General features: G+C 34.7%; 1 protein-coding gene across 6 annotated transcripts in view; it reads right to left on the bottom strand.

The window, feature by feature from the left end:
* Positions 1-1009: 1009 nt before the first annotated feature.
* The window catches only part of LOC101856815 (tetratricopeptide repeat protein 25), a 29551-nt gene continuing 2788 nt past the window's right edge, over positions 1010-27772 (bottom strand). The window contains exons 2-17 of one of the 6 annotated variants that reach the window (XM_013084036.2): positions 26399-26588; positions 23145-23285; positions 22248-22401; positions 21363-21424; positions 19577-19591; positions 16738-16903; positions 16115-16324; positions 15571-15778; positions 15145-15231; positions 14128-14324; positions 13382-13494; positions 12465-12624; positions 9007-9066; positions 7839-7865; positions 5394-5549; positions 1010-1974 (exon numbers count right to left, since the gene is read on the bottom strand). In XM_013084036.2, coding sequence (XP_012939490.1) covers positions 1910-1974; positions 5394-5549; positions 7839-7865; positions 9007-9066; positions 12465-12624; positions 13382-13494; positions 14128-14324; positions 15145-15231; positions 15571-15778; positions 16115-16324; positions 16738-16903; positions 19577-19591; positions 21363-21424; positions 22248-22401; positions 23145-23285; positions 26399-26548 — 1971 coding nt within the window. In that variant the 5' untranslated portion in view covers positions 26549-26588 and the 3' untranslated portion in view covers positions 1010-1909. Of the gene's footprint in view, positions 1975-5366; positions 5550-7315; positions 7350-7838; positions 7866-9006; positions 9067-12464; positions 12625-13381; positions 13495-14127; positions 14325-15144; positions 15232-15570; positions 15779-16114; positions 16325-16737; positions 16904-19576; positions 19592-21362; positions 21425-22247; positions 22402-23144; positions 23286-26398; positions 26589-27772 lie in introns of all 6 variants that reach the window. The other 5 variants (XM_013084038.2, XM_013084037.2, XM_013084035.2 and 2 more) reach the window with 5 other exon arrangements.

Genomic DNA, 27772 nt, shown 5'->3' with positions numbered 1-27772 from the left:
AAGCAAAGATAATGATATGCCAATGTATAGATGAAAGAAAACGTAAATAAACATTTTCGTATTTAGAGGAATTCCATATGTTTCAACCTCTTTCAGTCTCTTTTATTCCATTAACAAACCTTATTGCTTAATTTTGTAGAAATCAGTTTTTAGCGTTCCATTGAGCAGAAAATATAGGAGAGTGCTATCACTAACTTGGGAGCGCAAATCACTCAGTTGGTATCATGCTAGGTTATGGTGTGCCTGAGTGTGGCTTGAATCCTCAAAGAGGCGTTCTTGAATTTGGGTTGTTTGGGAAGTTTTCAAGACTTTCCACCCACTTTACTCAGTTCTGTTGGAGGTGGATGTTAACTTTGAAGGTTCCGCTTCTTAATTAACATTACAGTGTTGCAGGGGATGTTTTTTAAATAATCATTAACTAATTGAGACCGCAGGTTTTGGCCTCTAAATGCAGCATTTTGGGGCGTATTTAGGAAGTGTTGTAGAAGCCCTGTATAAGGTAGAAAGCAAATAGGGTATTTACAACTTTATACTTTTCTCATCTATTTCAACTTGAGCCAAAAACATACTACTCTTATTTCAGGAGCTACATTTCTTTAAAGAGATACAACGTTAAAGTTGTTATTGATTTTCATTTGCTTTGCAAAACACACAGACTAAAATTAAATTACTTCATATACAAAGGCCAAGAATTTTTTTAATGACTCATTTCAATTCCACAAGGTCTTTTTATATAGAAGTAATTTTAGTAGAAAAGGCTGAATTTCTTTTATATACGAACTTGCCTCTTTTCATTTCCTTGTGATCTTCTTGGGGAGAAAAGAGTAAACACTGCCACTGAGATACACTTGTACTTGTAGCTAAGCACTTTGTTATAGAACATGTCTGTCACATAAGAGGGTCAAAATTTGAATCATATCACCTAACAGTAAAATGAACCAATCTTCACAAATTGTATTTTTCCAAAGGTATCCATTATAAAAGTAAAAGAAAGTAAGCGAGTCTGAAGTTAATTTAAAGATTTATTCAGTTGCTCTCGGTAGTATATGATATTCAAAATGATGTCAGAATTTTAATGCAGGTTCACGGGCATTAATTTTTAAATATTCTGCAACAAAAAAAAGGACTAAAAGCATAAAAGCACATATATATATATATATATATGATTAATTTCTAGACAAAAGCATCTCCTCAGATACACGTTCAACGTTGTAAAAATTGCAGGCAAAAGAAATTGCTTTAATAGTAATGTGACGAAAACTGTTGAGAAAAGCCTTTATGACAAATTGTTTTTGTCAGAAACCTTGTAAATCTTATACTCAATAAAAGGAATGATTATTTTCTGCCTATATGTTTTTTGTCATATGCAACATTAACTCTTTCAATCAAAGAACACAAAACTTTGCGGTAACAAGAATTTCAAATGATACTTAAAAACAAAATTGCTGTAAATAATCTTACATTAAAGTTAAGATTACTTTAAATAGCACTGGTTCAACAAAAATCACTCAATTTCAGCATATTTTGCGTAGTGTGGTAAAAATAACACAGCTGTATACACCAGTTGGCTAAGTTATTTAACATAAATATAAGATGAACATCTTCTTCAATCATTCAGTTATTGTTCTTTAGAATTCCTTTAAAGAAATTCCTGCTCTGACAGACATATATGTACAATTTGGGACTTATTCGTAAGCTAATCACTTGTTTAGTCCACACTTTCATCCAGAGAATAAGTGTCTTGTGCCGCTGTAAAACTGCTTTTTTCACATATCACGTTATTTGTTTTTGTTTTACGATGTCTTGTACAGGCTTCTCTTCACAAGTTGAACAGAAATAATACAATTTCAACCAAATCAAATTTTGTCTCATCTCCATATTTTTCAAATGTTACAGTCACTGTTTCAGGTTACGCATGGCTTTCATTTTTCTCTGTTTCATTTTCATCGCTTTCTGTTTTCTCTTTGTCTTCATCTGAAACAGAATTGAAAAACATGAAATTAAGAGTATTTGTTTTAATATCAAGAAAAAATATAGTACAAAAATTAAGCACTAGCAGAAATTATCAAAAACTGAAGAGTGTTTGTACCTTTACAATATAAGTAGAAACTTCAGCTGTACTAGTGATCTCCTTCAAGTTGCTGAGATTTATGTGAAATGAATTCCACCCACAAAAATATACTAATGATATAACAAATAACTAATTAGTTAAAATGCTTGGACAAGATCAGTGAATAATATGCAGATAAAAAGCTGTCTCTGTATGAAGATTTGTTTTCTTTTGCATGATATAATATTTATAGTGTAAGAGAAAAGAAAGAAAAAGAGAAAAGAAAGAGAAAAAGACTCTCTTCCTCCAAACTGAGGCACAGTTTGCTAAAAGGCTGAAATTAAAGAACTTGTAGTCATAATGATGCAAAATAGTCAAAAATTAAATGAAAGGACAACTAATTATCAAGAGGTAAAATATCTGACGGTGATGTACTCTGTAGTAGAATATCTCCAATATATCAATATATTTTCATACCTTTTTTTTGTGTAGGATATTTTATGGATTATGCGGGGAGGTAGGGGTGGGGGGTGTTGATAGAGAAGTTTTTTTGTGACCTCTCTGAAGAAAAAAGTGGAAATGAAACATCTTCCCCTGCTGTATTCATGTTCCGAGGTCAACATTTCTAAATACTTAACAAATTTCAAAGGCTTGTAAGTAACTGTATCTATTCACCTTATTGAGCATGTTGCTTTTGGCATACCGCATGCATTATTTACACAACTTGTTGCTGTTTGTTTATATATATTCATTTGCTGGTGCTTTTATGATTTAAACAAGCTCATGAAAAAAGATTAAAATATGACAAAAATTTCAATAAACAACTCTATTGTAATGTACCACTGAATTTGGAAACTGTATTGTTTTTGTTTCTAGTTCTAGAGTTTGTTTTCGTTTCCTAAGAAGATATTTGTAAAGAGCTCAGTCAGTCAATTCTGGGTATGAAAGTCCAGACATATAGGCCTACTTATGTGTTTAAAAACATTATTATTGATGAGTAATTCCAAACTGTAATGCACTTAAGTGCATTAACATTTCAGGACTACTGTGACATTATCAGTCTGCAAAATAAGAAAGGCGAATCTATTCCCGAACCAAGGCGGATTATATTTATAGTATTCATCATGCTAAATAAAGCAATGTCATTCCAAAGCACCTGTACCAGAAAGTTATAGGAGCGTTAAATAACTTAAGCTTGAACTTTTCCTTCAGTGAATTACATGTTGAATAGTAAACACAAACCAGGGTTTAAAAACTACAGACAATACTGACAAATGGGTAGCAACAATGTACATAGCAATATGTCTCTGGTAAGTACAAAGGGCCATATGTACATCCTAAGCTTGATTACACAAGTTCATGCTTCTTGTATGGATGCAAACTTATATGAACTAACAAGTTCATGTTTTCAAGGAGGGAAAGGGCATATTCATTAAGTTTCAGAAATCTCCAGTTGCTTCAAAAATGACTGGACCGTACTTGGTATTTTTGTTCTTTGACTCACAAAGTATGTCATTTTTTAGATAAGGGAAGTAAGGTATTTGATTAATTTAATCTGTTAAGTTCCCCCCCCCCCCCCCCCTCAACAACTGCAGTGATATTGGATACATTGTTAAGAAAACAAAGCCAACACAAAATTGACATATCCTATCGTTAGATTCCTGTCTTTGTATGCACCCATTTCTTTTCTACATGTACTTTTCAAGTACAAAAATATGTCTTGATTAAGAAGCGAAAAATCAGAGAAGCCAAAAGAATTACTTCAGAATTTCTATTGGAATTTTTAACAAATGCAATAAAGTTAATAAGTTCCTCTAAAAATTCCAAACCATAAAATAAGCAAAACAATCTACCAATGCCAATACCCAAACCGTACTATCTATTATTGTTTAAGAAACCTTTGCAAACTCTTTTTCACCAAATTATATCGGGAAGCAAGGAGACAGAAAAATTCACAGTATATATCTCTTGTACAACTGTGGATCAAGAACCACTGCGGATAACACTATGACAGCCAGTTTTCTTATTAAATGTACTGTGAACCAGTGTCTCTGTGTGACAGTAGACCACTCTAGCAAGAACTGCGGGAGAAATAACTGATGGTTCAATGAAACTCACTGCCAGTTGGGTGGGAATCACGTTAATTTGGTGCAGGGCATCATCCCTTCATTTCTGAGCTGACTATTGACAAAAAGTAGTCAAGTCTTTATGAAGATACTTTCATTGAATGAAACTTGAAATCATGAATGAGTTTTACTTTAGTACGGTCAAAAATTCAAGGCGCAACTTATCCTAAAATATCTCTGTAACAGGTGAATCACTGTCATCCTACTTTGCACAGCAGTTTGAATCGAGTTGTCTTAACTTAATCATATTTTTTCCATAATAATTGAGACTAGACTTTAAAACTTTTCTTCATAAATTTATAAAAAAATACTATAAATCTCCGTCAAACGGGATTGTTCACAGCACTTCCTGCTTCTCACACTCATTTTGTATACGCATAGCCTACGTCACAGCCCACCAATGACACTTTTTAGTACCAAAACTCGTTACAAAAAAATAAATGTAATAGTGAACACATTTTTGCACTAAAAGTTCTCAAAACATTTGTTCAATAGGCATAATATCGCGATTAGAAAAAAATGACAGACTTGCTTTTAAAATGGATATTGCCCCAGCTGTAAACCTTTTAAAATCTGTAGAAACTTCACACTTGGATTTTTAATTAGTGTTTATTACGAAATTTTCTAGAATAATAGCTAACAGGTGTTTAAAAAAATGTTGATCTGTTAAATTGATACAATAGTCATAGTGCAAAAGAAGGAAAGTCTATGTTCGATAGTTTAGGGAATATTTGACAATAAGTAGCGCCAGGAATTTTTTACTGCACCATATATTATAGACCTACAAGTTATAGTATGGGCCTTGGGCAAATATTTTAATAGGAGACATAGAGTAAAAATGATTAAGTCCAGGTAACTTGTTCAAATGTTGCCCTTTCTTTTTTATCGTAATATTAAAATCTTTTTTCGCGAGAGTGCGATGACAAGAAAAAGTGCTCACAAACATGATTGTCATGTAATAACCTGACTTAAATTGTAATTTTCAATCAAAATAAAAAGGTATGGTTTTGAAAAGCAAGCTTTGAAAATATGCAAGCACAGCAAATAACACTTAAAAGGGAAAACCTTTACTCATGCTATATTATAATAATAATTGTCAGTGTCAGGGCAAAAGCATACACACATCATCATATTGAACCGAGTATAGTTGAATCACATTCAGGTTATGGTGAATCAAAAATGCATTCAACCTCTTGTGAATTGAAGATCTTTCTCACTTTCCCTCTCAACTGCTGTTTCAGCTTCCTCTGTATCATCAACTGTTGGTTCTTCGTTTTTGGCAACCGGATTTTCTTTTTCCTCAACCTGCTGTTCTTCATTTTCTGCACTGGGTTTCTCTTTATCATTGTCATATTCCTCTTCCCCACTCTCAGCTAATTGAAATGAGGTAAAAATAAACCCATAAAACTAAAGCAAAACAGGGACTCTTACTGAAGTAAGCGAAAGATTAATCATGAGAAAGTAAAATTTTCTTATGGCTGATATAAAAGCAATGAGAAAATGAACAAGTGTTTTAACATTCTTTTTTTCTTTTTTAGATGTGAAAACCTTTTTTGAAAAAAGAAGTCAGGAAGAATAATGCTTTATCACTTAAAACAAAAACAATCAAGACAAAATTTGTTCAGTCAGGTGGTGATGTATATTTTGTCAGAAACTTTTCTGACAGACATGTACTTTTAGGGTCTATAAATGACCAACCATACAAACAGTGATAAAACATCAAAGTTGTGAACAACACTGACAGGGTGGAATAATAGGTGAGGGAAGATACCACTTTTGCTGCATAGAGGACAGTTGTAAGATATGGAAAGTAATGTTTTGATACCTTCTCTGTCTCTACATAAAGAAATAATTTTAAAGTGAAATTTTAAGAATCTCTGAATTTATCTCACAAAGGATCCTAACAGAGAGTGACAAAAACCGCCACCATTACAGTCAAACCCCATTATACCACCTACTTTGGAATGAGCATGAGTTGCTGGTACAGCAGGGCTGGCGGTACAACAAGGTTTTCATGTTCACTGCTAAATACATGTTGCACCGACTGTCCAACGTTTACCGATTTGTAGTGGGGGGCACGAGAAAGCGAGGTTCCTTTAAAGCCTTCTAGGCGACTTGAAAATTTAATTCCATTTTAATGTTACATTGACTGAGGCCTAAATAGAATAGCATTTTCATAATCAGTGCATCAAATTTAGTTGGATTCCCGTGGGAAGCGAAATTTGATGTTAAATTACAAAGTTATGTTTTATCTTAATTATATTCTTTTACATTAAACATTGTATCGTGTTCATTTGTGACACACTACATCACTCTAGATCTCCTTATTGCCCCAAATCTACAAACAAGGGTAGCCTAGGGAGGTGAGATTATAGGCAAGGAGGGAGCAAATCGGCAAAAAGCATTTGACCTAGCCAAGACCTAGGCCTAGCTCATAGACTTGTATGTGAAAGATTGTCAAGCAACCACAGAGTGGATGTGCCGTGAGCCACGTGTAGCCTAGCGTGTACTGTGTACTTCTGGTGACCTGTTCATTGGCGGTACAACAGGGTAAATTTAAAGTAGTTTAAGAAGGACCGTACAACGAGGCAGTTGGCGGATGCTATAAAGGCGCAAATGCTATGTTTATATAGGGGACTCTTTTTGTACATTGGAAAAACCTGGCAGTAAGCAGGGCTGGCAGTACAACGAGGTTTGACAGTATCTTCTTTTCTCTTTAAGATAAATATTGTAAAATTTCCTGTCACATCAAATATACACACGTTGTCTAAAAACAACTAGGATGTATGGGTAATGGTAAAATGAAGTAAAGAAAGGAAAAAAAAAAGAATCATTGAACCAATAGCTTTCAAATAAATACTTCCCAAAGCAAGTATTACAGCTCCATCAAAATAAACAAATAAAAGAAAGAAGCATCACTACAGAAATAAATCTTGAGTGCTAATAACGTGGGAGGAAAACAAAGCAAATATTTATTTTCATTAAATGATGAACACAAAGTAAACAGAAAATTGTCTAAAACAGCGACCCAAAAAAAACACCAGTGGGCTACTGAATCAACCTCAAATAAAACAAAATTATAATAACAAAAAGTGATTTGTTATGACTAATATTTAACAAAATACATGCAATTTCTCACCGCTGCCATTTTATAGGCTATCATTTTTTCTTGCCTTGATGAAAAGAACAATTATACTAAATCAGAACTGCTATGACATATTAATAATGGTTTGAAATGTTTGGGGGTTTTTATGTTAAAAATTTAATACATCATAACATAACAAAGTTTATATAAAAATACACAGAACCATGACATCCAGACATCCAGACAATGACATTGTCTGTTTAACATATTGTACTTCATGCAAATATTTCTCTTTTGAGTTCATTCATCAATCTGCAACTCCAGTCGCATGAACTCCCATTTTGGCTTTACCTGAACTCATAAATAAATTCTAGAAAAGTAACCTTATTCTAGAACATTGCTTTTCTACGCTCAGATCAGTTTCAAAGAACTGCAACGGACGCTCAGCACGTCAAAAGCAAAAGCCACAGTCGCGTCAACGTTGTGAAGTATTTCAACCTAAAGATATAATTGAATAGACCTACATTTTTCACTTCAAAAAAAGACATTAACAAAGATTATACAAACAATAACATACCTTTCTTGTCTTTCCCTTTCGAATTTTCTGTTAGAAGAAAACAATTGAAAAATTGAAAAATTTTAGAAATAAAATATGCTGTGACTTTTCACTTATATTTTCTCTTTCTAAAGAGAGATATTATTGAAATATTAGAACTGCAATTTTTTAATGTCTATCTGCTGTACAGAATGATAGGTTCAAGGATTAAAGAATAAAACAACTTTTTCTTTCACTTCTGTCAATGAAACATTTATGTCACAATATCACTCTTCCTGAAGTAAAAAGAATACACATGTCTAAGTTTTTACAAAATTCAAATAGATTATTCCCAAGGCACAGCATGCTACAGGCTCTGTGATAAAAATACAGGAAAAGGACAAACAAAGGAAAAACAGATTATAAAAAAAGAAACCGTCAACAAATTGACAATCGTGCTACTCCATCTTTCCAGATGGGTTGGATCTCCTGTTGGTGTTCAGAGGGTTTTTTTTCATTATCCCATTATTCCCAGGCCTGTTGAGGGGCAAGTGGGTTACAAATTTATCAAATAGTATGGTTTGACCTAGAAATAATGTATACAGCTAACATGAGTGTTTCTCAAGAACTTTTCTTTCATCAATCAACAATTGTACAACTTTTCCTTTTACGTCAAAACACTTCTTTCTTTTTCTTTGGTTTGATTTTTCCACCTGGTCCATATTCTAAGAAAGAAATATAAAACACTGTGCCCACTTAACCATGTGTCTGACAATAGTCACAGAGGTTTTTTTCTAATAGTTGCATGCCAAAAAAATTCAAAGGTAAATGTCAACAGCTAAATATTTTCATAAAACAAAAAATAATAAATGTAGGTTTCTTTTGGCTCCATGCCCCTTCTCAGGGTGCTGAATTAAAGATTGTATTCATTTCAAATATGGATTAATCATAAAAACTCATTAAATAACAACCAAAACTGCATCAAAATAGAAAATATTAAGCAAAAACTAGAGGTTATCCTTAAGTTTCTAAATGAAAGTCTTTTTCAAATATGTTTTGGGACAGTCATATAATTTAACCCCACTCCAAACTCGATGTCCATACATAAATGAAAATATTCTTAAATCAAAGGTAAATTATTTGTCGAATTTCCAAAAAAAAAAAAAAAGAATAAGAAAAAAGAAAAAGTATTCAAGAAGATGGAGTGTACCTTCCAGCTCCTCATCTACAACTGACTCTGCATCAAAGTCATCCTCGTACGTCTTTTCATCTGTTGTAGTTTTCAAAAGCAGGTGCAAAGATTAGATACAATAAGCAGCACTATAAGATGGCCGAATGGAGGAGAGAAAAGCTGAGGCAAACAGTAGTACAATGGTCCTTGTTTAACAACTCATTATCTGAGATCACAAAACAGATTCCCCTCCCCCCCCCCCCACCCCCAACCAATTTCCCACTTTTTCCTCCTGAAAAAAAAAATGTAAAAAGGTTTTGTTAGACAGGGACCACTTTAGCTACAAGTATGTATGTATATAGGTTTATTCACTGCATTAGTCACACAAAGATGCCAGCAAACGAAGCAGGAAAATTCACATTTGATAGGTTATTGATTCTTTATTATGCCTGCAACACAAGCAATGTCGTTCCAATAATAATATTTCAAAAAATAGTAGTACCCAATATAGCTTGTTCACTTTCATCTATCCGCATTAAAAAAAATTCTAGCTCATTTATCAATTTACCTACTTTTAAAAAATTTGCTGGGCACTGCTGCATGTCAGCGACTAAACAAAAATACTGTTTAAAAAAATCTATATCTAGTTACAAAAAAAGTTTTTTTTATTTGGGTCTTATATCAATAACTGCTCTCTGGGTGAATACGCAGGATCACTGAAGTAAATGATTTACAGTAACCTAGCCAACAAATAGCTAATTTTAAGAGAGCAGCACCACCCTAGCTGCCCCCATATTTCAGAGTAAGCTTGAAAATTTCATCCCACGACTCACCGCTCTGTTGGACCATTTTCTTAGGTGTACATTAAAGTGTGGTGTTGATTAACCTGTCAATTTGTTAATGTTTTAAGAGTATGCTGTGGATCCTCTATTATTTCACTGACCCGCTTCAGGCTAACGTCAAAGAAAACATGTCCAAACCTTATTTTACAGTGACCTTATAAATGGATTTTTAGATTCTGTTGTTCCTCCAACTTTTAGACCCGTATGCAAAGAGCTGAGAAGATACAACAGAGCGATTCCTTTTTATCTTGTTATTACCTCAGTCAGACTAAAGTGAACAAGCTATATTTCATAATCTACCTAAAAAGCAAATGAGAGGATAGTGTACATGTGTGTGTGTGTGTGTGTGTGTGTGTGTGTGTGTGTGTGCATGTGTGTGTGTGCATGTGTTTGTGTGTGTGTGTGTGTGTGTGTGCATATGCATGTGTGTGTGTATGTGTGTGTGTATGTGTGTATGTGTGTGTGTGCGTGTGTGTGTATGTCTGTATGCATCTAGGTTTATGTGTAGTGTGTGTGTGTGTGTGTGTGTGTGTGTGTGTGTGTGTGTGTGTGTGTGTGGGTGTGTGTATGTGTGTGTGTGTGTGTGTGTGTGCATATATCATCAGCAAGTTGTTCAACTGTTCATAGCCCAGAGAGCAAATGTTTTACAGGAGAAAGAAAAATCCTTTCACTTGTTGTAAAAAATTGTACTTACATTATGTTTCTTTTCTTGCTTTCTTCAACATTTAGAACAATTTGAATTTTGACAAAATATTGCTCAAGAATATGCAAACAATACCACAGAATAAGAATCCACGTTTTTTTTTTAAATTCAATATTTTGGGCTCTGAACTTGAGAATAACTGGCAGACGATACACACACACACACACACACACACACACACACACACACACACACACACACACACACACACACACACACACACACACACACACACACACACACACACACACACACAGATAAGTGTTTGAGCAGAAAAATGAATGATGAAGTCTGTTTTTGAACTGACACTTAATGATGATGATATCTAAGCATATGTGTACACAGAGCAATGTATAACTGTTACATGGAGAGAGTTACAGTGGTGGCAAGATATACGGCTAATAATGATGGGGAAAAAAGTTTACTAAAAGTTGAGCTTCCTTTGGATTTGAAAAAAAAGTTCAGCGAATGACAAACTGATGCGCATAGAAGGTTGAGAGAGGGTATGATAACACACACAGCAGGAAAAGGAATGAGATGATGTAAAATCAAATAGGGGTACCAGTCTCCAACTGCCTGTACCCAGGGTCTATAATCATTTGAAAATGCTTTCCCAGACCTTTGAGATTTTGATCAGTCCAGAATATTAAATGGCAAACCCATAACTGAATGTAAATATCTACACTAACATCAAACACTTAAAGGAGAGTACTGCCTGAGACCAGGACATTTTAAAACATCTTAGTTTACAAGTAATGAGAAATAAAAATTGCTCCCTTCATTTTTACATGTAGCCTAGTGTTTTTCTCCTTTCAAATGTTATGTTAAACAGTAGTATTATGAAGTCCCCATAGGTTATAATTGAAAATAAGGTTTAAATTGTGAATGCCTTTATTTTCCAATGTTTTTCAAGTTTCCTTCTCATGATCATGAATAAAGAACACTTTTCTACTTTTCTAATGAAAACAAAGTGTGCTTGATGAAACAGTATTCTCTCCCTTTCCTAAGTCTTTACTGCATGTACAATCACATGCACATAAATTAACACAGACACAAACTCATAAACGCACAGCCCGGGACACATACACAAGCACCTCCAAGATCGTGCACAAACAACATCACTCCCTTGGGTCTGCAAGCACGGTCTTTCACCGTATCCGTACGCCCTGGGGTCATTTTGTGCTCCCGGGGTTGTATTCTTCACATTTTAGAATACTTCTAGTACGAAGATCTCTTTGAAACTTTCAATATTTCTCAAAAAATCATTTTAACAGACTGCTATGCAAAGCGTACGGATCGGATTAACAAGTATATTTCCTCTTTGAAAAGTGGTGGCACAGAGTTCCCGAAATCGTATGGATGCGATAGTAAAGCACGCCGTACGGATAGGGTTAAAGTTAATATAAGAAGCAGTTGTGGCATTTTCTGTTCATGTGAATAACAATGTAATTTTACAAATAATTAGTCCTATCTCGCCATTTCAGGGTATGAAAGCTTTTTTGAATTAGTGTCTGCAAATAGAATACAGAAACACAATATTTCTTAAACTTACAATTGAACTGACTGTGACCAAAGAGTAAACAAAGTATGAGTATATATATAGATATAAGTGAAGCAGTCCATGGCAAATTATAGGTACAGGGAAAAAAATGAAATGGTGCCAGTATTTTCATCCTCAGGAAGAACATGGGAAAAAGGTAACACGAAGTAAAGAAATGGATATATAGGGGTTGAAGCACAACGCAAAGAGAGCAGATGATGCAGCGTTAAGAGTTATTATGCAAGGTGGAAAAAGCAACGGATTGATCTCACATGTTAAAGTTGACAAAGTTCTTGTTGGTTTTTCACAGCAAATGATTAGCAAATTCAAGCAATGTAATTTTGAGCTGAAACAGAAATATGATCAAGTAAGTTTTTAGTATTTCTGAAACCTCAGACAACAAGCACTGCACCTTTAGGGCTATCTGCACGAGGGGAAGACTTCTTCCCATCTTTATCTTTATCAGATCCTTTTGGAGCAGGAGATTCTCTGTCTCTATCGGGTGAGCGTCGGTCATCTTCTTTGTCCTGCTCATCATCCTCTTGGCCTCCTTTCACAAGCCTGTCATTCACCTGTAATAAGCAAAACAAAACAAAAATAGTTAAAGAAGTTTTACAAATACAGAAAAACAAGCAAGGTAAGATGACTATCTTTCACGTCTATAAAAGGCTGTCAACTTACATAACTGGTTGCTATGGTAAGGCATAAAATGAGTTGCAGCTGGTGTGTGACACAAACATCCCTTTGGATTTCTAAATCAGTGCAAATCTCAAAGAGTATACTTCTTCAGCTTTGAGGGGACTCAAAGGTATTTTTTCTCCACTTGCAATCCTTGCCAAATGGCTTTACGGTGTAAGTTCAGTTGAGTTGAAGAAGGATACTGTCTAATACAGTTTCTTTATACTGGCTCATTAGTGGGACTTTTAGCATTTAGCTACATTTGTTTTAGTGTGTATCTTTAACAATTTTTCTTTCAAGTTAAAGAAGAAAAAAGACCTTAGCATCGATAGCATGTCCCCTCACCTCATTGACAGATTGAAAGAGTTTTCCTCATTCTATTCTTCAATAAAGAAGAAATAGTTGGAACGGAACACTGCTATATGAGAAAATTAGTTACTTTTTCACAATAAAAAGGTAAAGAAATATGAAAAATGATACCTGCTCCTCTGCAAGTGGAGAGCGTATGAGAAGGAGGGGGCGAAGGGGGGTTCCATAACCATGGCAGGTTTTACAACTAATGCAATTCCACTATCACTGCGTGAGCATCAGACACTAAATCAAGAACATTTGATCAAAGGTGCATTTTCATGTATTTAAATCTCTCATCACCTCTTCCAAAGCCTTCTTGATTGCTGATTCAGCTGATCGGTCCTCTTGGTCTTCTGCCAGTTCTAAAGCACGAGTGAAAGTCTCTGAGGCAGCTTCCAACTCACCACACTTAACTGTGGAGATACAAGATGAAATATATGAGTGAAATAATGAAAATCTTTTTGAGAGAACGTATAACAAGCTTCAAAAAAGGGAGGACGCATTAACAAAGTACCTTAACTTCCTGCCATTCTGCAGCACTTGAACAAATCTTAGAGGCAGTTTCTAATTTCATAAACTTAAATATGTGGAAATAAAAGATGAAACACACAGGAATAAAAACTGTAAAAAAAATCAAGAATCTACCACTAACTTCTGTGGAGGGAGATTCAGTACAGAAGTTTGGAGGGCACCACTGGTTAATCCTACCTTTAGTTTCCCACTGTTCTTTCTGTTCATCTATCTTACTTTTTCCTTGCACTAAATGACCATCTTTGTCGCATTGGATTTCTCTTTTCAGTTTCAGACTCAATGAGAAAAAATAACAGGCAAGACGTATGAAATATTGGACGGATCAAAAATAATTTTTAATCTTTGCTCATTGACCACAAATGTTGTGCTTTCGTAGCCCACACAAGAGCAACAACCATTTGGATTATAGCATACTAACAAAACGAAAAAATAAAAATAAAATCCGGTCTTTCAAGGGACGATAAACCTCCACAAGAAAGTTTTCTTTATGATATCTTAAACTTAACAAAAAATACCTTCTGATTGAGCAATAAGTACGCATGCATGTAGCTGCCATCCTGCATCATCTGCCTCTTTGGCAGCTGCCAATGATTTTTCTCCATAGTCTTTGGCATCCTGGTACTCTCCAAGCTCAAGGTGGCATCTGCCAATCTCATGGTAGAGCCAAGTACTCTCCAGGGGAGATTTACTCTTGGGGAGTTTCTTCTTCCAGCTGAAATTGTCAAGTTGTAACAACGGCATGAGATCAAGTGATAAAGCAAGTTTTCAAAATACGTAAGCGCCAGGATGTGGTGGAATCAGGCACTCGTCAATTTTTGGTAACTTGAAGTTATTGGTATCATCTTAAAGCCCATTTATTTGCCTTGCTTTTAGTGAAAAAAATATCCATTCATCAAGAACAGAAGTCGAGCTATTTGCCATTGAAGGAGAAAGGGGTCACCAGGTTTCATAGGTAATATTAGTGAGAAAATGGCCGCTGAAGTTTGGTGCCATAACTTGAGAGTCCTTTGAAACTTAATCAACCTTTTTCAGTAAAAAATACACAGAAATGTGTTTTTAAAAGGACATAAATGTGTAGGGCTAAAAAAAGAATTTTTTTTTCTAATTGTTCAACGGTCAAAAAAATGCCAGCTTCTTGGATTACATTATTTTGACGAGCGCCTAATTTCACCTCACATATTCAAATATTGTCAAAGTTTTTACAAAACATACTGCAAGTACAGTTACTTAATCAAATGCAGCAGTGTACTTATATCATTTGATTTTTTAAAAGCCATTATAATCTTTGGTTTGTGTTCCCAAAATGAAACAATGGGTCTATTCATAAATGCTTTACAACCTCACTAACCTGTTTAAAATCATTTATGAGGCAAGCTGATTTGACCTCACTAGTAAGGTCAAGGTGGGCTGTTTGAAATACATATTAGTAGAAAGACAAAGCTATGGCACAACACAAACAAGAAAGAAAAAGTTCCACAAAACAAATTAGAACCAGACATCTTTCAAAAGTATTAAACTAAAAGAAAACTCACATTTCAATGGCTTCTCCAAAGTCACCCATTTTTGCACAAGTTCTTCCCAGGTTATCTAAAGCTCTTGATTCTGCCTCCTCAAGATTGCTGCCAAGAGACAAGATGGATCATGATGAACGTAGTTACAAATTCTCAAAATTGTAATTATCAAATCAAAATGAACATGTCTGTCTGCACAAAATCAGGATTTGTGAGGGGATTATCATATTAGACATGAGTTTTGAATAGCTGTGAGTTTTTGCTGTATGTTTTTCAAAAGTTCTACAATTCAAGTTCTATTATTATAATTTCTTCTTTTATGTTCTAGGAGTTACAAGATTAAATTGCGCTTAGAGCCTATTAAAAAAAATATACATAATCTATACAAGAACAGAAAACAGCTTTCTGAATTGCAAAAAAAAAGCAACTGTTATGATTTGTACTTACTTATCCTTTGCAATACTGAGGTCCTTTTTGTGACAGCTAAGAGCATCTGCATACATGTTCATTTCCAGATATGCATTACCCATGCAGCTGTAGAGATTTGCCATGACATCAGGCTTGTTTTTCAGCGAGTCTTCAGATGTTTCTTCCACTCGTTTCAGGGTTTTCTTTGACTTTTCTAAGCTTTCTTCATATTTGCCTTCAGCTTGAGCTTAAAGAAAAAAAAAGAGAAACCAATATATTTTTTCTTCTGTCTTGCTTTTTCTGCTCTACAATACAATTTCTCTGAGGAAATTTAGGTGACAATAAATCACATATTTTTTTGTTTGGGAGAATAAGGCGGCCTGCATATAAGGTTCAGAATCTGAATATACAAACAGATTTTGAAAAAACTGGGTACCCATACACGTGCTTTGTATTTTTTTTTAAAACCCACTCATTATGTTCAGTTCCGATAGGTTTACCGTTTAATACTCTTAGCCATGGGAGGTCAGCCTTTAAGTTCACTTGCTAAAATCTCTTTATAAAAACTAAAATCAGAAAGTACCTTCATCAATCTCAACAAGTTTTTGCAGCACGTATTTCATTGGATCTCTTGGTCCCGCAGAATGAGCGGAGCGGGCCTGGCGATCTCGCTTGCGAGCGTACATCGGCTTCTGCTGTCTCCAAAAGTCTGACCTGACCGTAAGATACTCCAAACCATCACAAGCACGCCCTTTGATATAGGAGTCAGTCTGAGTGCTGCTGTGGGACAAACCTAAAAAGCAAAAAAGAATCAGCTGAAAGTACCAGTATTAACATTAGACTTATGAAATAAATCGAAACAGAAATAAAACTGGCTTGAAAAGATGAAAATGACATCAGTGAGCAGGACCCTCCTCATGCCCATTTGTTCTTCAAGCAAGAATGATGACTTGTGGTTTCCTTTCTGACAGGAGAGGTAAGATGTTTAACAGTAAGGCAGTTTTGCTTCTTTTTTTTTTTAAGCATGTGTATAAAAAAGGCAAACTCTTGGTATGACAGATAACACAGCAAAATAGTCCCTAGTTTTAAAAGACAAAAAGCAAAGCAAATGAGATCAAACCACCTTCAAAACAAGATGACAGAACCAGGAAGCTCTCCGAAAAAATGTTTGAAACACCTGCATGACTAGCTAAACTACAATCTTACTGTCAAAGAGCTTTTCCAGGTATTCCTTATCTCTATACAGTTGTCCCAGAAGCTCTTTGGTTGTCTTTGTATTGCTACCATCTTGCGGCTTCTGTCTTTCCTTCCTTTCTTCTTTCTTTTGAGCTTGGCTTACTTTCGTGTAACCTTTCTGCTGTTGTTTCTGTTTCTGCGAAGATCACAACAAAACAAAACAAAACATCTTAAAAAAGGCAAATTAAAACTGGACCCTAAATTTCTTTTCCCTAGCATTCAAAATTCAATATAGCAGTATATATTTAGATATTTCTGGAGCTCCATCATCACTTTTGAGTTTGTTTTCATAAAAACAACAAAGGAACTTAATATTCTCCATAAAGACAAACTAAAACCAAACATTCATTTGCTACGATCTCTACATTCAAAATTCCATACAACTATGTTTATGTAGAGATGTCTGTCTCCATATCATCCTCTTACCATCTCTCTTGAGGCACAGGTGCAAAAGTTGAGATAACCTCTTTTGTCATAATACCACCACTAAATATATTTGTACATATTCTACCAAAAGAGCAGTAATAGAATTGTTACCAATTCAAAGAAGTAAATGCAAGCCCCATGTTGTTTCTTCTCAGTACTGACTTGAGAAAAGCATGGGTAATGCCCCAATACTTCTTATAAAGAAGGTGGAAATAGCTACATTGAGGGCTTAAATGATGTTTCCTCAAATAAAAAGAACAAACAAAACATGAGTCAAGGAAGTCAATATTAGAGAGTAGAACTCCTCAGGTGTTCAAACTTTTATGATTAGAGTACATCGTTGTTAGGTAGAATTTCTATTACTGTATTTAAAACTGTAGATGGGATGAAAGTCTACAGTACAAGCCCATTCAGCTATTTTCCATGAGTACAACTGGTACTTAAGACTGCCCCTTTGACAATCCCCCTTTTTTTTAAGGTACAAAAATATCGAGGAGGAAGAAAATTCATAACGGTGCAAATCTTCACCCAGGCATCCGCTTTTACTTCAAACCAGGTTCTAAAGTATAACAGAACTTTTTCAAAAGAAGAGTTCATTGAAAAATAAGATATGTCATGTTTTTTAAGTTTTGAAGAATTTTTAACTAAAATAAATGTGCAGAATCATAGTGAATTATCTGGTCAAGTTAATCCATAAAATCTGTGAAATATCATTATCTCCTCTTTTGCCCTGATATATTCAACAATGGTAGTTTCATTTCCCTTTAAGAACTTAAAAAAATAGGTTCACAAACCACAGCTTGAAAAATTGTGACTTTATGACATATTCAGTCCTCCGTTGGGTTCTTCAAATGTCAACCATATTTGCTTTCTTTGGCTTTATAATTTCCAATTGAGTGAATCTTGAGTAGGAAAAAAAATTATCATTTCTGGACTAAGCCTATGTAATAGTACAAAAAAGGAAAAACAGTGATCTGCCAACACCACCTAGCTTTATATTAATAAGATGACTGAATTGTATAAACCAACAATTGCAATTAATATTGGTCTTTGAAATTCCAACATACAAATCACCAAACAAAAGAGATATATGGGCAAATATGTCTCTCGAGGTTATCCAAACAGATCATAATGTTTTTCTCAAAGTGAATTGAAAGTCTATTAGTCTAATATGAATATGTTCAAAACAAACAGCTCATAAATCTAACGATATGGAAAACTTAAGACACAAAGAATAAACTAACATCATTTGTAGCAATCTGTTTCTTTAAATTAAACCGCAGTCAAAACCTTAAAATTTAAAAGACTGTTTGATTTTTTTTAAAGCACAAGTAAGTCAAAGTAGAACACTAATTGTCACAGGATAACAAAACTTTCGACTGTTTCGATCTGTGAGAAACAATTAGTCATCTCCAGGGTTTTGCATTTATTGCCGCAGATATGCCTCATGAACGATTCTATCAGCAAAAATTATAGGGACTGTTCACCATCACAAGCTGTTTTCAACATTGATGACTTTCACAATCAGTTGTGCACTCACTCACAGTTACTTGCAATTAAAAACAATAATACACAGGCAGCCATTGTTGTAGAAACTACAAAAACAGTACTGTTAAGTCTTTTAGTGAAATAACTCCAAAAAAAATCTTCCAACCAAGAATAAACAAGTGTGAAACAATAACACGAGGAGAACTGCTAATTAAAAAAAGATCATTTACATTGTTTTAGAAAACCAGTAGGGGGGCAGGGGTTGTGGAAAAGAGAGAATCAAATCCAACAGATAGAGGTAAGAATCTAAGATACAGTTCGCGTTATAGTGACAATGTGACAAACAATATTTTGCAATACTATATTTCATCATGCAGGTGAGGTACCAAATTTGTATTTAAGAAGGAAAAAAACAACAACTACCCATTTGTATTAACTGATACAGATTTGATAAAAAGAACTACTTTTTTTACACCCGTGCAACACTACTGTGCAACAACATGAAATTCACTCTTTGTGAATGATATATGAATTTCCTCATCATAAGTTATAATACAAATGATGAAGGCTGACGTGATGAAATACCAGAATAAGGATTTAAGTTGGAAAGAGAGGAAAGCCCTGTTAAGTATGTGAGTAGAGGATTTTATTCCACAATAACAGATCTAGAATTTTCTACCCCATGCATAGTGACATGTTCCAATCTTTCAGCTTATTGTAAGTCAAAGTGACTAGACTAGAACAGATAAGAATGACATTAGGAAAAATTGTAAGAAGAGAGTACGAGGAAGTGTAAATGCAATGAACTTTCTGAAGATATGTTATGATGTAAAAGAGGAGCCCAATTACAAGGATATGTTATCTGTATCAAATACAAATCGTTCAGACATTTTACCTTTAGCTTCTGATCCTGAAATATTAAATGTCTTATGATGAAAAGACAAAGCTCAAATACACATGTAAACAAAAGGAGCAATCAAACAATCAAAACAGAATGACAAGTAAATAAAAAATACTTTTTTTTTGTACTTCCCAGTAGAACAATACCTTTTTGGGTATTTACAAAGGTAACGTTTCTGCTCTTCTCATTAAAGATCCCCTTTTCAAATTGGGCTAAAATATGTTGCAATTGTCAATGATATGTAAAGTATGCTTGGCCTACAAATTTTTTATTATCTGACACTGTCCTTTGAAAAATTCTAGCTACCAGACAAAGCAAAAAACAGACTTAAAGTTCTTGACGTAGTCATAGTTATTACTAAGTGAGCAAAGTCGTTCAAAATTTCCAGAAATAGCTGTGGACAAAACTCCAAAACATAACATTTTGGACAGAACTGACAGTGCTTTTAAGGTAAGGGTTAATGTTGAAGGAACTTCCTATGATGTAAGTTCAAAATTACTGCATCCCAAGACTTGTATCCACAGCATTACAACAGTGCATCACTGGTATTTCAACTGTGCTTCATGATCAAATCAACGTGTTAGAATCATGTAAACTGTCCAAACAAAGGTTCAACAGAAGAACAAACCTTAGGAAATATTTCCCCTGAAATATGAGGTTGAATATCAGATAAATAGAGGACTACATCAAAAGACAAAGCAAGGTGTCCTTTTTAAAACAATAAGAAGAACCACACAAAATAACTTGAGGGCTCTATTATGTTCCTACAGGATCACTCACATCAAACAAGATATGCATGAAAGAGGGCTGATTTGAGACCATGCAGAACAAAGTTGGAAAGATAGAGAGTCAGAACACCACCACATACATGTACATCATTTGCAAGTGTGCATGCAAGAAAAGATGAAAACATATTATGAGCGCCAGCAAAGAGATATATTGACATCATGTAACATTAAAAAGTACTTTTTTTAAAATGTTATTTTATTTCAAAAGGTGAAATGGCCGATAACTGCAGATTATATGAGTTTCATTTTATATAATACTTTTTTGGGGTTCTTTTTTTTTTTGAAGGGGGGGGGGGGGGTCAATTTTTACTCATATAGATATTCAAACTATTAATTTCCACTTATGAGTAACCTATTCTCTGTAACTTGAATTTTTAAAAATTTCATACTTATGCCATTTAATTCGGTCTTAATAGCAGATCTGACTTTGAAAGTCTAGTAGAACATAATGATGAACTCTGTTCATATCAAGCTCTATTATATTTGTCAAAGGGTTATGTGAGCACATTCATAATTGTGTACTGTGCATCAGAAACATGCAAGACAATAATGTCGTAAGGTACTGCAATGTAACAGGATTCACTGTTAACCCGTAAGACCACTTGAAAGATCACCTCAGGACCATCTTGAACAATCTCGAGAAAAACCCTACAACCTGCATATATATTCTCCAATATCACTTTGCGATTTTTTTTTCCTCTGTTATTCTTTCTGTTGTCACATCTGCAAATTACATGGTGCTACTTTCAAAAACACACATTTTATAGTTTCAGAAGTTCTGTCTTCAAATAGGACACTGTAACTGTGAACACCCAGGTGCTATTAATGAATTCATCCATTGTATTTTGCAATATACTTTCTTTCAGATTTTTGACTGATAGTGATCAAGAAAAGACAGATGAGCACATGCACAGTGCAAACATCCAAATTGTATGATTTATGAGCGACATATATAGGAGAAATAGTAGGATCATTGAAAGCTACTACTTTACCTCTTCATCCTTGTAGAAATAAGACAAATCTCCTGATGCCTCCAAATGGACTGAAGATGGACCTGGAATCAAGTCAAAGTTATAAGATGGATACAGATTGACAATAAATGGTTGATAAGCAGAAGATAAAAACTACAATATTCGTGAGGCATCATGGTGAAATCAGGCGCTCGTCAAAATATTGAAAGTTAAGAAACTAACATTTTTCAATCTATTTGGCAATTTTTATTGAATTTTGAATTTTTGGCTGAAAACCTTGTATGTCCATTTAAAAACACATTGCTGTGAGGATTTTATTGAAAAGAGTTGATTAAAGGCATGCAAATTGTAAATTTACAGTTTCCAAAGGCTCTCAACCTTGGGAAATCACTAAACTTTGGCGGCCGTTATCTCATTAATTTTGCCTCTCAAACCAAGCGACCCTTATTTCCTTCAATCCAAAATAAATCGACTTCAATTCAATACAGACGGGAATTTTTTCATCAAAAGACAGACAAATGAACAAGCTTTACGATGGTACCAATAAGTCTATATATGGCCAAAAATTGACAAGCGTTTGATTCCACATTTTATTTCCTAATGATTCAAATGACACCTTTTAAAAATCTTCTTTTTTTTTCTCGGGAACCAGTAGAAGTCATAGTGTAACACAAAAAAAAGCCAGTACAAATTAAAAAGACAAGGTTGTAAAGTCTTTAGATCTTTCGAAGTGAAAAAAATAGTACCATTCCCGTAAAGTGAAAAAAATCGACAATTTAATACAGTATTTGAGTGCAAAAGTCCTAACCTTAGAAAAGATCAAAGATCTCATTGCAGTACAATTGTAAGGACTGAGGTCAACCTTATTATTCCATTTAAACACAGTCTACTATGATGACCACTTACTCCCAATACTATTATCAATTGCTTCCTGACACTTCTGAATACCAAGACGGAACTCTTGCAGCTCAGGTCTTAGTTTGTTACCCCTGTGATAAAAGACAAGGGCAGTTTCAAAGTCTCCTTTCTGATACAGTGCTTCTGCCTTCATGTTGAGAGCCTGTTGAAAAATAATGACATTGTGGTATTTTATGATCATAAATGAATACGCAGGTTAACAAAACATAATTTTAAGGGAAAAACTAACTTTCCTAACCAGGTTTGGCTGGATGGAATCTTTCACAAATTCAAACAGAGAAAAGAATCCACCCTACAGACTTAAGTGCATGCCTATGTGTGCATTATTTTTTTTTCTTTGTAAAAAAACTATCTATTGGTCGAAATTCTCTCGTTCCTAAACCAAAAAAATTTCAAGGGTTATGTTGCTGTAATATTTATAAACAACCCTCAAGTAACACAATTCACCAAGAGAGCAAAACAGCGGAAAAAGCCCCGGGAACACACTTGTGTCACTTGTGGGCCAGAGAAAGTCACTATCTGGTACTTCTATCAAACACACCAATAAGCCTACATTCTGTGCATAGGCCAAGCGATGCAAGGATATCAAATGTACCTGTCTTTACACCTTTGTTTGGTCACAGTTGTCTTGTTGTCTCTGTGAAGCTAGTTTAAATAGGCCCTACATATGAGCTTGTGATGGCACATAATGTGTTTCAAGATGTCACTGGCATTAGATCAGAAAAAAATGTTCAAAGGGTAATATTTTCCACTAGCATGGCATTCTCAACTATGCACTGTCAATGCTCATCCCTATTTGAGCAACCTCTCAAAATCGAAAACCCAGCTAAACCAAAGAAAAACCAGTGGATTTGCAGATTTCAGTCATGAATACATTATACATACTCGAATATCTCTTTTCCCATCTTCATCTTGATCCAGGGCAGTATTGGCATCCTCTAGAGCTTTCTCTGAATTTCCAAGCATCAAGTGACACTTGGCTCGAACAACAAGACATGTTTTGTCTTCTGGTTTCATCTCAAGGGCCTGAAAATTAGAAATAAAAGTACATGGTGTTATAGCTTAATTGTTCATTTTTTTCTGTCCGTGGTTAAAACAACATAAAAACATATTGCTCAGTTTAATCTTCTCAGATCTTTGCATGTAGGTCTAAAAGCTGGATGACCAACAGAATCTCAAAGCCCATTAATGAAGATTACTACAAATTAAGGTTCTGACAGGTTTTCTGTGATATTAGCCTAAAGCAGGTTTTTATTTTAAAAAAAAAAAAGGGGGGGGGGGGGGGGGGGGGGGGTTGTAGCACACATCTAAAAAATAAAAAAGTTGACCTAATTTCATCAACAACATACTTTAACGCACATCTATGAAACATGGTCAAATTGAAGTGTGAATAATTGTTTAGATGCATGTGGGTATGTCTAGTCAGTCACAGGAGGAAATCTACAAACTTACACTGATATGGGGGGGCAAGGGTGTTATCACTGTCGTAAAATGAGTAATTGGTAAGCTAAATTAATGTTAATCATTTATTGCATTAATACTGCAAATGCACCCAAAAGGCGGTATCTATTATAGGGCTTAAATAAAGAACCTTATATATATATATTACAGCATCATTTTTTAAAACAAATTGTTTAGTCACCGGCCTGCAGAAGTGCCATGCAAAGTTTCAAAGGTATTGCTAAATTAATATAAATGAGCAAGAATTTTTTTACTCTGACAACTGAAAGTGAACAAACTATGACAACACAATTAGGAAAGCGGTTCTTCACTTTCAATTTTTGTAAGGCATAATTTTTATGTTAATAATGAGCAATGTGTAGGGTTGAGCTGCTACAGTCTACAATAACTTTTCCTCAATAGATTGATGGTATTGAAAAGCTATTTGCCATTTTCTAGATTCTTTAAACAAGCTTAATTTATTGCCACGGCCCACAGGCAGTGGAATTTTAGTTGCAGCGGGGGGGTTCCCTGCCAAGCGCCTTATCACGTCGGGGTCATGGGGGTCAGTTCCCCATCGCCGCTCTGTCCGGGCTGACTTAATTTTTGGTATTTTTCAACGTAAAGCTTTAGGGGTGTCATTATATTTATGGTAATTATCATTTAATGCACCCAAAGCACGCATTTCTGCTCTTGAGACTCAAAAAAGAACGGACATTGTAACTTATTTGGTCAATTCGTTAGACGCGCTGAAGTCGGCAATGCTAAATTGTAAACATTTTAGGACAAGTGTGAATGGAAAAAAAAATCAATATAAAAAATGGCACAACAAAAACTGTCGAACTTTTGGAACATGAACGACGTAACACAGGTGCAGATACTAAGAAAAGATGGTATCTGCCCATATAATAGAAAGCTGTAATTTTACAACTTTATCCATCTGGCACACAATTCGCTATGAAGTAATTCCTCCAAATACAACTTTATGTGTCTAATATAATCGTTAATATTCACATATTTTTTCGAAAGTTTATAAAAATTACCCTGTAGTATCTCAATGAAGTAATACAAATCAATTTTAGTGCCAGAATACATCTACAAAGCAATAAATGAACACTATCTGTTAGTGTCACACTCCAGAAATTCCTTACTTTTCTTAAAAAAGGAGTCTAGATTTTGTAAGTTGGTTGAATAACAGGGATGACTTTTTGTAACTGGTTATAAGAATAATTTCTAGCTTTCCAGTGACACTGAATCAGCACCAGACTTTTCCAGCTTTTATTTTCGTTTCTATGACCATTTGCAATAACTGACAATGTTCTAATTTCTTTACATGAATAAGTGTCCGCACATATTTCCGACACAAAAAAAAACAATGAATGTGTTAGCTGTGATTATTTTTATTCCATACAAGAAGTTTATCTCTATCCATGTATTTACACAATTTTGTGTTTTTTTAAAAACGCATAATATATATTTCTTAGTTGTATGCAGGCTGCCACAGACACAGCATGATTCACAAACAAACACAGAATAATTTCCCTTGTTTAATGGTAAAACAAGAGGCTAACACTAGGGCTGGGCAATAAGTCGCTTGAGCAAAATCCGGATAAAGTTAGTGCACCTCTTCTGCGATTAAATGCGTCATGAACCGCTTCAGCAAATGGGTTAGAAGAACCACTTCAAAATATGGGTGCACCCACTTCGGCAAACGGGTCAGGAAAGAGAGTTTAAGAGTCTGAATTCGGATAATGTTTCACTGAGAAGTATCCGGTTATCCAGATTTTGCCCACCACTAGCTAATGCTGAGTGTCTTTAGTTAAAAAGGGTACATGTTCATCTTTCTTCTCTTACAATTTGACTATTCCTACTTGCGCAGATTTAAAACTTTTCATGGTAAAAGACATGATATTCGTAGTCAGTTTAAAACATATTTTGGAAAGATCTGTATTTTTAAATAAACAATCATTTATTCATAAGTTTTTAACAAAAATAGGACAAATTGGGTACTCTACAAACACTTGTCAAGAACAAAAACTAAGGCACAGATATTAACCATTTTAAACGCAGAATAAATCTCAAGACATTGAGTTTTAGTACTTTAGAGTAATGGTTTGCTGTGTGGCAAGGGGAAGAAGTTAAAAAGTGCATTAAACATAGATAAAAATGCGAATCTTCTTAACCGACACAGGCAAAGTCGATTCAAGGCTCATTAACCCCGTGACCCAGAGCTGGGGAGCTCTGGCGGGCTGCTGAGTCACGCTAACTAAAAGTAACAGAATCGGGCGAAAAGTGACGCTATGATTGAATTGTTGACATTACAAAAATGCAGCAAAAATATGGTAGAAAATTTTACAGGTTTAACAAAAAAAAGCATAAATTTAAACAATGCTAGTTTTTCTCTTATAGATATCATTTTATTTTTAATCCCTCAATAAGTCCTCTGGCAATAGTTGACAGAGATATCAAGGACTAGTTAATAACAGAAGGCTGTCTTCAGATAAGGTAGAGCATATTTGAGGTACTGGCTTGATTTTCTAAGATACTGGTAGACCTACTTAAAAATTATATTTTCTGAAAGTAAAAATGGAGGAAAGGGCATCACCAATAACTCCAAAAAACTCCACCTTAAGATAATTATTTCTATATTTCAACTTAAATTAATCATTTTACAACAGCAGCTATATCCTAAAACCCACCTTTGAAAAGCTTTCTATGGCTTTAACATATTGTTGAACATGAACAAAATGTTCACCCTCATCCCGAAGCGTTTCAAAAGTCCCAACAGTTCCTTGATCATCTGTGGCAGCATCACTGTCACTGTCCTTTCTTCCTCGTCCCTTTGGCATTTTGGAGGCTGTATGATCTTACCAAATGATTTTCCTGAGGCTGTATAATTGAAAGAAGATTGACAAATCAGTACATTATTGTAATATTCAAATCTCCTACCTATAGCCTTTAGGTTTGTGAAACTGTCTGAAACATCTGTTTTTCAAAACTGAGTTCTCCTCATTTTTAACAAAACAGGTATGGTACAGTCCAAGCATCAAAAGGAAAAAGTCGTTTTCAAATTGATTGCAAAATGAAAAGCATATTAAAACAATACATCTGATGAGTGTGTGTAAGCCATTCCATTCTGGGCAACATATGCAGACTTCAGCTGTTGTGAAAATCTATCTCTTGACGCTAAGGAGCTTCAGATGCACAGGTCCTGTCAGTGTCAGCTCAGAAAACCAGAAAAAGGAAAAACTGTAATTACAAAATCTATTTTGACAAAAAATAGTGTAAAGGTTTAGAAAATGCCATGCACAGTACAATATCATTTGGCCAAAAAAAAAGTATTAAAAACATAAAACTAAACTGATTTATTATGGTTTAACTTCAATTTTTCATACAAACAATGGAAGAAAAGAGCCAAGCAAGCAATTTCAAGCCAAATTACCCCCAGTCTGCTTTTTGGGGGGCATAATACTAGCTGGGCCCCCTTTCGATGAAAAGAATGATCGGTGCATTAACATCAACTGAAAGTCATTGGCCTACTATATTGTTACTCTACTAGAATGGAGCAATAAATCTTGAGAGATGCAAAAAATTAAAAGGTCTACATCTATACACTCAAAACAAAATGTGCCTCACGAAATATCACTTCTAACACTACTGTTGTGAAAGACAGCTATGCAGATTTGTTTCGTTTCTCAGTGGAATAATCACAGATGCCAAAGTAGGATGGGAACTTTTTATATATATTTGTCTAAATTCAGGAAAAAAAAAATTTTTTAATCGGCTCCGGTGTGGGGACCTACAGTGTCTATCTTTTTGCAGGTACATGCCAACTTTCAACTCTGTAGCTGTCCTAGTTTTATGGGAAAAGTGACACATGTGTTTCAAAGTTGCCAAATATATTACAGTGGAGTCCACTTATAACGAGTCCTGAAATAACAAGAAGTCTGTTATAAAGACACTGATCTAAAACCCCCCGTTTTTTTCTTCTTTATACTGCTATTGCGCAATCAGACAAACACGCTAGTCAGTTATAACGGAATATTGCTGCTGCTGTGCACAGCGCATAGACC

Source organism: Aplysia californica, unplaced genomic scaffold (genome assembly GCF_000002075.1).
Source record: "Aplysia californica isolate F4 #8 unplaced genomic scaffold, AplCal3.0 scaffold00269, whole genome shotgun sequence".
In the NCBI taxonomy this organism is placed as follows: domain Eukaryota; kingdom Metazoa; phylum Mollusca; class Gastropoda; order Aplysiida; family Aplysiidae; genus Aplysia; species Aplysia californica.
The sequence above is the reverse complement of the archived record's forward strand: the minus strand, read 5'-3'. Positions and strand labels throughout refer to the sequence as shown.